General features: G+C 40.6%; 1 protein-coding gene across 2 annotated transcripts in view; it reads left to right on the top strand.

The window, feature by feature from the left end:
- KLHL20 (kelch like family member 20) overlaps nucleotides 1–9,630 on the top strand; it is a 72,044-nt gene extending 62,414 nt beyond the window's left edge. For both annotated transcript variants that reach the window (XM_075527661.1, XM_075527654.1), the window contains 4 exons: nucleotides 3,595–3,728; nucleotides 4,503–4,711; nucleotides 5,674–5,780; nucleotides 8,175–9,630. In XM_075527661.1, the coding sequence (XP_075383776.1) occupies nucleotides 3,595–3,728; nucleotides 4,503–4,711; nucleotides 5,674–5,780; nucleotides 8,175–8,259 (535 nt within the window). In that variant the 3' untranslated portion in view covers nucleotides 8,260–9,630. The remainder of the gene's footprint in view (nucleotides 1–3,594; nucleotides 3,729–4,502; nucleotides 4,712–5,673; nucleotides 5,781–8,174) is intronic.
- The last annotated feature ends 845 nt before the right edge of the window (nucleotides 9,631–10,475 follow it).

The following is a 10,475-nucleotide window of genomic DNA, read 5'->3' on the forward strand; positions in this document are numbered from 1 at the left end:
TAATTGCTCTTTTGCATGTTAATAGGGCCAATTATTTGCATAAATTATAGTTGTAGCAATTCAGCTCCTCAAGGACCCCAGTTTGGTTTCCAACTATAATCATAATTATTCTTCAAATTGGTTAAGTCTGTATGTACTTGTATATGAGAACTAAAATACTCCTGACTTAAACCATGGTATTTTTCATTCACCTCATATGCAAATGAGAGCTAGACAGTAAATCAGGAAGAACTGATACCTTTGAATTATGGCATTTGAGAAGTATTGACTATACCCTGGACTACCAGAAAAACACATTTGTTTTGGAAAAATAAAGCCAAAATGCTCCTGGAGGGGGAGGGGAACTTTCGGAAGCCCCCTTGTATAATAAGATTATTTCTTTATAAAAAATATTCCAATACAAAAAAAATCACATCAATGTGAATGAGGGGGAGTGGAGACCCAAAGCCCATCTGTAAACAATTGAAAATCCCCTTACAGAAGGGTTACAAGGAAGTGATGAGCCAGTCAGGGTGCAGTATAGCACCAATGAAACATACAACTTTCCTCTAGTTCTTTAATGCTTCCTTCCACGCTTCCCCCCTCCCCAACTATCATGACCCCAATTCTACCTTAAAAATCTGACTAGACCGGAGCATGTACACTGGTACAGATAAGAGCTAGAAACACAGGGAATCCAGGACAGATAAACTCCTCGGGACCAATAATGAGAGTAGCAATACCAGAAGGGGAAGGTGGGAGGAGAGAACGGGAACCAATCACAATGATCTATTTATAAACCCCTACCAGGGGGACAGATAACAGAAAAGTAGGTGAAGGGAGATATTTGTAAGATGTGAAAAATAATAATTTATAAATTATCGAGGGTTTATGAGTGAGGGAAAATATACAAATGAGCTGATACCAAGGGCTCAAGTAGAAAGGAAATGTTTTGGGAATGATGATGGCAGCATATATACTAATGTACTTGACACAATGGACGTTTATGGATTGTGATAAGAACTGTACAAGCCCTCAATAAAATATTTTTTTAATGTTCCAATAAAATAAAATACAATTTTGCCACATTCAGGAAATGAATGTAACTAGGAATTGATAATTAACAAGTGCTAACAAATCATTAATATCACATGCAAGTAAAATTCTGTGATAATTCCACAGTGGTTGCAGCAATACATCAACAGAGCTGCCAGAAACTCAAGCCAGATTCAGAAGAGGTCATGGCAAGAGGAAAGATTATCAATGATGATGCCCGATGGATCTTGGCTGAAAGAACAGAACACCAGAAAGATACTTACTAGGCTTTTATTGACTATGCAAAGGCCTTTGATTGTGTGGATCATAGCAAATTCTAGATCACATTGAGAAGAATGGGAATTTCATAACACTTATTTTTGTTCATGTTGAATCTATATATGGACCAAGAGGCAACTGTAGAATAGAACGAGGGAATACTGCCTGGTTTAAAATCGGAAAAGACGTGCATCAGAGTTGTATCCACTCAGCATATTTATTCATTCTGGTTTCTGAGCAAATAATCTGAGGAGCTGGACTATGTGATTAAGAATTTGGCACCACAATTGGAGGAAGGCTTATTAAGAACATGGGATATGCAGATGACACCATCTTGTTTGTTGAAAATGAGAATTTGAAGCCCTGCTGGTAAAGATCAGGGGTTACAGTGATGCGTATGAATTGCAACTCAATGTATAAAACACCGAAATGCTTACACCTGGACCAGTATACAGCATCATGCTAAGCGGAGAAAAGATGGAAGTGCCAAGGATTTCATCTTGCTTGGATCCATAGTGGGTGCTTATGGAAGCATCAATGAAGAAATCAAATAATGTACTGCATTGGGCAGAAGCAATATTTGGAGGAAGAATGAGAATTTTCCAAAAGGAATGAAAGATAAACTGTATACAAAGTATGTGAACTTCAGGAAACCTCACCTGACTGGCCCTCCCTCTCTTCAGAGCCTCTAGTCTCTAGCATTGCTATCTATTCCTCTCATCTGTGTGAGCTGACACATACTGACTTTTTCAGAATCTGTGTGAAGGGTTTTCGTTAAGTAGCTGCTCTCTATCACCTTGCTTCTTAAAAGAGGCCCTATTTTTAGTATCAGTTCTGTTTCTCAGTAATAATTGGATATAGTTTGCTTTTTTTGTGGTTGTTTAATAGAGGTTAACCTACAGACTTTTTAATCTGTGTAGGAAAACTAGATGTGCAGCATTATTCCAAGTGATTCATGTCATATTAATTTCTCAACTGTAGTACTATAAGGCAAACAAAAAGCCATGCCAGTTATTTTGAGGAGAATTTAATATAAAGAATTGGCGATCAGCTGTAGGAACTCCCTAGGGGTGGAAAGATTAGTTTCTAGGACCTAGATGCTTGGAAGAGAGGCCGTCCAGAGCTAGTCCCATCAGCACCTGAAGGAGGCGTGGTACCTAGCTACTGGTGGTATCTCTGGGTTGATGGAAGGTGCCCTCAACAGTTGTAACTCAGACTGCTGTGGAAGGGGATCTACCTGACTGGTTTTCACAGGTTGTATTTTCCAAAAATGACTATAACCATTTCTCCCGTGTCACATGTTTCGTACAATGTGATTTGGACATTCTAATCAAGAAGACATTCTAATCTGGGCCAGTGGATGACTGGCAAAAATAGCAGTATGTGGCTTCTGGTGATGTTTTAAGTAGCCGATACAATTTTCACTTTGATTTCTTGGAATATTCACATTTGGAATCTTGAACTGTCGTGAGGTGGTCCGACTGTGAGGAAGCCCAAGGACTCTAAGCTCTTAAATTCTTCTCTAGCCAAAGCCTTCTAGAACATTCCCAAAGAATTTCTCCTATGCTACAAGCTACTAGACATTCCTGATGAATGTAAGAATTAATTTCTTTGGAGAGACACCAACTCCAGCCACCATGTCAGTGCAGCCACAGGAGAGGCCTGAGCTCAAGCTCCCCTGTGAAGTCCTGCTATAGAAACAAGAATTATGGTTTTAAGTCATTGTGTTTTGAGGCGAATTGTTATACAGCAGTAGATGACTGGAAGCCTGGAAGTATTACCTCAGGAGCCCAGAGGAGGTGACCCCGACCTCTGAGAGGGCGCAGCGTGAGGGACCACTGCAGAGACACAGCACCGACAGGAGTTCCCTTTCCCTCTGAGAAACTTTAATGGGCTTCTTCCTCTTTTGGGCTGAATCTATCAGAGAGCTAACTGGCAAATGAAAAATACAGTTTGCAAGTTTGAATTCCAACATCATGACACAGTATAGAAAAGAGCTGCCCTAAGTTCCATATATTTTTGGTGTGGTTTTAGGCATTATGTAAAAGGGTCCGTTAATAAGAACATAGGAGTGGTGATTTGGTGGACTGAGTGCTGGGCTGCTAATGAAAGGTTAGTGGTTCAAACTCACCAGCCACTTCCTAAAAGAAGGATGAAGCTGTCCACTTCCATGAAGATAGATAGCCTCAGAAAGCCGGCGTAGCCATTCCGCGTCCCATGTGGTCACTAGGAGTCAGAAGAGACTCACCGTCAGTGGGTTAATGCGACTGTGCTGAGAGCCTGTGGTTTCTCTCCTTGTAGGTACGATCCAAAGGAGAATAAGTGGACTCGGGTGGCGTCCATGAGCACCAGAAGACTCGGCGTGGCTGTGGCTGTGCTGGGAGGGTTTTTATATGCTGTGGGTGGCTCTGACGGGACATCTCCACTCAACACAGGTCAGTGCCTTCCAAAACCTGCCTGCTTTCCCCAAACCAGCACAACTTCCTTCAGAGAATTCCGTTATAACCTATCGCTTATTAGGAAAACGCTCTATTTTCCCTCTAGGAGAGTACAGCTCTCGGCTGTTTCAAATCCTTCTCTAGACATAGCCTTCTAGTACATTCCCAACTTATTTCTCCAACATTACAAGCCACTGGAAATTTAGCTAGCTCCTGAACATGATTATTCCCCTTCCCTCACCACCACTATCACCTGTAGTCAAAAAGGAAAAGTACACCAAAAATACATACAACCGGAAAAAGCCCTACAAATAGATTTATTTGTTGATGCTGTGTCTGCTTTGAAATAATGGTGTTTTGCCTCAGGACCTTGTCATTGTGACGCTAGCATGAGATTCCTTCTCGGCTCTCTCGTTTCCCCATCCTCGGTGGCTTAGTAAGCCATAGGCTATAGGCAAACAAGTCCAAGACTACAGAAGTTACCTGATTATAATAAATCATTAGCAATGGAAGGTGCTAACAGATCATAGTCCATTCTCTTCATTTAAAGAGTAGTGCTGACTAGTGATACAGTCAGAACTAGCAGTTACATCTCTTGACTCCAGTAGCACATTCTACCATACCTAAACCAACTGGGCGGGGCGGGGGGGTGGTACAAGTTCTTCTCAGAAGCAAGAATCTGTGTTATCACAAAGTTTGAGGCTTTGAGGAAACCTGGAGATGAAGAGAGATGGTTGAATGGCCACTTACTGGGGTTTCTTTTCCTGACAGTGGAGCGCTACAATCCTCAGGAAAACAGATGGCACACCATAGCCCCTATGGGGACCCGGAGGAAACACTTAGGCTGTGCTGTGTATCAGGACATGATCTATGCCGTCGGAGGTCGAGATGACACTACAGAGCTTAGCAGCGCTGAGAGATACAACCCCAGAACCAACCAGTGGTCTCCAGTGGTGGCGATGACATCCCGCCGGAGTGGAGTGAGTGGGCCTCCTCCAGCCTGAGTTTGAAAACCAACTTCCAAAGAGGGCTGAATGCCCAGTGTTTTATTGTTCAAGTGTCTTACCTGGGGCAGTGAGGTGGGTTGTCTTTAGCATATTCCAGCTCATGGCAGCCCCATGTGTGCAGAGTAGAACTGCCGACAGGCTGGTGAAGGTGTCTTTTGGGAAGTGTACAGCAGGCCTATCTTCGCAGGTGCTACTGGGTATGTTCAAACGGCCAACCTTTTGGTTAGTAGTCAAGTGGAAATCATTGTACCCCCCAGGGACCTAGGCAAAGATAATGGAAGTGTGAAAACTGCTTGTCCTTTCAGGGACTAGGAGTTAGTTACTGCAGTATTACCACAGCAGTGTATTAGGAGGAAGGGAAGACGCAGGAAGTGAGGCAAGAACAGTGGGCTAGAATCGATTTCTAGGGGGCCTGAATGATGTAATAAATAAAGACTGCAGACTTCATCCTTAAGCATCAGGATGCCTACAAAGGCATCGTTATTTTAAAGAGAGTATTGATAGAAATTTAGAGTTGGTTACAGCACACATTTACCAGATGAAGTGAGAGTAGTTTAGAGGTTCTGGCATGCTCCCAGTGAATGGTTTTCATAAAATTTAAGAAATATGTTTTGGACCCTAGATGTCCTAAGATGAGTATATAACTTTATAGTTCTCATGGTTTAATAGATTTTTCTCATTACTTTTTTCCTTTGTGTTCAAGTGAACGAGACTCTAATAAAGCCATAACATTTTATCTTTTGTTAGAGGCTTTATGAACGTGGCTGCTAACTATAAGGTTGGCAGTTCTACCCTGTCCTGTAGGGTCACAGTAAGTCAGACCACTCAGTGGCAGTGAGTTTGGAGTTTGGAGAAAGGCACTCATCTTGAAACCAGTGCAGATTTTCCCAGCAATTGTTTCATGTCTCTAGCAGCCACTCTGTTTGGTCCTATAGGTTGGCCTGGCCGTGGTGAATGGACAACTCATGGCAGTAGGAGGTTTTGATGGGACAACGTACTTGAAGACCATTGAAGTTTTTGATCCTGATGCCAATACATGGAGGTAACCTTTAAGCTGCGTTGCCCATCACAAAACTGCTGACTTGAAATCTATGCTTGAAATAGCCTCACAACTTTTTGCAAAAAACTTTGAAGAGGGCTTTAAATTACTCATGTTTAATAGTTCACTTTGACTTGTTAGAATGTGTCTGACAGCTTATAAAATTATCTTTGGTAGCTCTCCATTTTTATAATTAGAGCTTGAAGAAAGAAAAATACCTCCTCTCGTGCCCCTGCATGTTTGGCTGAGGAAACTAAGGCACGGGAGACATAAAATGACTTACTGCCCAAGCAAGTTAGTGACAGAATTAGAGCCTACGCCTGTGCCTCCCAGTTTGTCAGTTCCTTTGTTTGTTTGTTTGTTTGTTTTCTTCTTCTTTTGGTGGTTTTTGTGAGCAGCTTTATATCCAAGAGAAGCAAATTGCATTGCTTGCTTTGTTTTTTTATAATATGTTGCTTCATTTTAAGACCTAGTCAATTTTAACAGTCACTTTTGGGGGTGGCTAGTCTATATTCATAGGTTAAATTTTACTTCGTTTTTAATATCTAATTGCATAATAAACCCTTGTGATATTTACTTAGCAATTCACATAAATACTAAAACGAGGCAAGACTAGGGGCTAAGATGGACTCATAGGGGAACTGAATGACTGCAGGCTTAAATACTGGCGGCCTTACATTGAAACACTCAAAAATGTTTTTGAACTTAGCAGAACTCTTCCATCTTTGAACTCAACTCAAAAGTACATATTTTATGCTGGTCCCAAAAGACTTACAGATGCCGTAAGATGCCAGATTTTCGTACACACCATCAGAACTTTAAATGCTATATAGTTAATTCTCAAATATAATGCAAAATATTAGCCCTTTAAGTTTGACATACTTCATCTTTAGATGTAATTGTACACATTACCTTTTAAGAAAAGTTTTGCCTTCCCACGCAACTTGGGGCTTCCTTCACAATAAGCTTTAAGCAAATTTCAGATCACCATTCCTGGGAGATTTTTCTTAGGGCCATAGTGTGAGCTGAGCTGTATGTTAGTGTCACTATTTCCAAAGAGGGTTGTGAGGGCCTACTCCTGCTGTATTTGTATTACACGTTTCCTCATTTTGAGTCTGCAACTACCCACCCAGGTGGCTTAGCCACCCAATTAGATTCAGGTCTTGCATATGCCTAGTATTCCTCTCTGGAAAGGCCACAACTTTCAGAGATGCTTGTGTGGATCCTGCATATATCTAGCTCATGGTTGTTGGCTCAGTGGTCACAATACTAAAGTCGGGCTGATGTCAATTACTTTTTGCTTCTACATCACATCGTCATAATCCTGTTCACTCAGTAAAGATTTACTGAGAAAGAAGGAAAGAGGATCCACTGAGTACTATGGGCTCAAGGAATATCAAAGCAAGCAAAGTCCCCGCCTTCCTGGAGCTGACAGGGTACGGAGGGACACACACAGCATGGTAGCAGCGGGTGGCAGGGCTGGGGTGGTTGAGGAGACGTCATTTTTCAGGATGGCCAAGGCCTCATTGGGATACTTACAAGAATAAGAGCCTCTTGTTTTGGTGGGGGGTAGGGGGTCCCGCCACTTAAAAAAATTTTAATAGATATTTCATGTTAACATTTGCGAAGGAAGTCAAATTTAGTTCTGCCACTTAGTCAGTATGATCCTATATAAGAATTTGGTTCTTAGTATTACTAAAGTTAAATATATATGACCAAGTAATCCCTTAATAGCTTATCGTCACGAATTTCATGAAAAAATACTCCTGAAAGGAGGCCTAGGGGCACAGGGCTATGTGCTGGACTGCCAACAGCTTGAGCCTTCCAGAGGAGAAACGTGTGGCTGTCGTTTCCAAGGAGTCACAGCCCTGGGAGCCCTGCGGGACAGTGCCACTCTGTCCCAGAGGCTTGCTGAGTCCACAGTGGGTTTTTAGGATTCATCAAATTCCTGAAGATTAGCTGTTGAGCAATTACTATGTAAGTTTTTATAATTACATATCCCAAATTTAAAAGGCATTGACCTCACATCTGACAGAAGACAAAATAAGAATAATAATTGGGGAAATTTAAGCAAAGGGGAAATGTGGATGGAAAAATAATATATCCCAGGACAAAATTAGATACCGAAACCCAGAAGATGTGATTATGTGTAATTGTTAGAAGACAGTCAAGTTCCAAAATGGAGAGATGATTCTTCCTCGTGTTCACACAGCCCCGTGGGGGCAGTTCAGTATCTAAAATTCTGCTGTGCTTGAGTGTTCAATCTAGCCTTAATCTTTAAAAGAAATGCATGCTTTTGAAATATTGGTTGTAATATATAACAGATAGCAGCAAGTGTTTAGTAGAAGAAATGGTACTTTTTTCCATTAGAAAATCTGATTTGTTTTTTCTTTGCAGGCTGTATGGCGGGATGAATTATCGTCGACTAGGGGGTGGTGTAGGAGTTATTAAAATGACACATTGTGAGTCTCATATATGGTAAACATCTAGAAGACAGTCATGTTTATGCTTCTTGTGTTCTGGAGAGCTTAGACTTTGGAACTTTGTACAACTCAAGAAAACATTACAACAAATTTTATTCTTTGCTGGTGCCTCCAACTATGGACATCGATATACAATGAAAGTACTTCACCTTCAAGATGCCACCTTTGCACACTTGTTTTCATCCCTGAAGAATATTTATTTTTGGTTTTAATTTATCATGTATTTTTTGTACTTATTCTTTCTCCCACCAAAAAAGGGAGGAAAGCAAATGAAGAATAAAATTCCAAGCAGCCAATCTTACTTTTTAAGGTAATGATTACATATGAAAATACTGATAAGGGAAGGCAATGTATGATCTAGGGTTATTTCTAGGCACTCCACCCATAAGACTCCGCGACTTAAAAGGATCGCCAACGACAGCGGTAGATATGTAAGATGTTTTAGGAAGACGTCACTCTTGCACTTAAAAAACCACAAGACTTAGAAATCTTTTTCTTTAAAGGAAACATCTCATTTTCAAGCACGCAAGTCAAAAGAAATACATCAGGACACAGTGCTGCAGTTTTCATCAGTGGAAGTTGAGTCTTGTTTCCTTTGATTTTATGAACCTTGTTTTCTGCTCTACTTAAAGTCTGTTTTACAGAATATTCTTATAGAGTTTCTGCTAAATCTAGGGCTGTGCTCAGTGCCTCTATAAAAAAAAACAAAAAAACTCATGCTGTCTGGAGAATCGCCCAAAAAAACCATTTGCAGCTCTGCAAGAGTTAGTGTTCAGAAGCATCACCAACTAAAGCCACTCTCCTTCCTCTTTCCACATTGCTACCAAGGACCAGCAGGGAGAGAAACGCCCTCTCCCATCAGTGAATACTGTTATACAAGTCTTTACACTTGATGCTCAGGCCTGGTGAGACCCAAGCGCACCAGTCTTCAGCTCAGACTGAGTATAAGCCGACAGAAGCATTCAGAGGATCTTGGTTTTTTATACAAACTCTGTGTCATCTTCATTCTACAAGCCCACTACTCCTACTTCTCTCAAATTGCACTTTCTGGTGAAAAGTTTAAGATTTTATGGAAAAAAAAATAGTAGTTAAGAGCTTTGTTCATTGTGTTCATAGACCAATTCTCTTCCATGTATTTTGCAGGAAAATGTTTGAATAAAATTAATCACAACCAAAAGGATTAACCTTCTCCTCCCTGACCCCTCACCCTCAAAATGTTTGGCAACTTTTGTGTTTACATTAAAAAAATCACTTGCACCTTTTACAAAGAAAAGGACTAAGTATTTGGTAAACTGTTGTTTACATGTATCATTTATGCTTTTTCTAGCATGTATAACTTTTTAAAATAAAGGTAGTATTTACCATAAAAATGTTTTTGGCTAATGCTTTTTATAGCCCACTAAGTACTACAGTATTATAATATTAAAATACTAGAATTAAGTGATTGTACCATGACCCTAACATCTCACTTTAAAAAAGTCCAACTCACTGCCATCATTGTCAACGTTGACTCAGCAACCCTCTGGGTTTTCAAGGCTAACTGTTAACAGAGCTGCGGGTGGTTTCGAACTGCCGACTGCTGATCACAGCCCAATGCATAACCAGTATAGCACCAGGGATCTGTGAACCTAACATATTTAGGTTTATTTGCTTTCATTTTTTTTCACATCTAATTTTGTTTCATAATTACATACTTACATGGTTCCAAACTCTAAACAAGTAACATTCCAAGCAGGCTAATTTCCATTTCTGTCCTCTCTATTTTTTCTATCCACTACAAAGAACCACTTTTCTAAGTTTATCCATGCATGTTTTTTAAATTTTTTAAATCATTTTATTAGGGATTTATACAACTCATCACAATCCATACATACATCAGTTGTATAAAGCACATTTGTAGATTCATTACCCTCATCATTCTCAAACATTTGCTCTCCACCTAAGCCCCTGGCATCAGCTCATTTTCTATCCTCCCTCCTTGTTCCCCCCTCCCTCATGAACCCTTGATAATTTATCAATTGTTTTGTCATATTATGCACCGTCCAACGTCTCACTTCAGCCACTTTTCTGTTGTGCGTCCCCCACGGAGGAGGTCATGTAGATCGTTATCAGTTCCCCTTTCCACCCCACCCTCCCTCCACCATTCATGTTTTTTTAAACATAACATATACATACATACGCTCATGCTTCTCTACTTGCTCACACAAGGAAGCAT

The sequence above is a fragment of the Tenrec ecaudatus genome, chromosome 1 (assembly GCF_050624435.1).
Source record: "Tenrec ecaudatus isolate mTenEca1 chromosome 1, mTenEca1.hap1, whole genome shotgun sequence".
Lineage (NCBI taxonomy): Eukaryota > Metazoa > Chordata > Mammalia > Afrosoricida > Tenrecidae > Tenrec > Tenrec ecaudatus.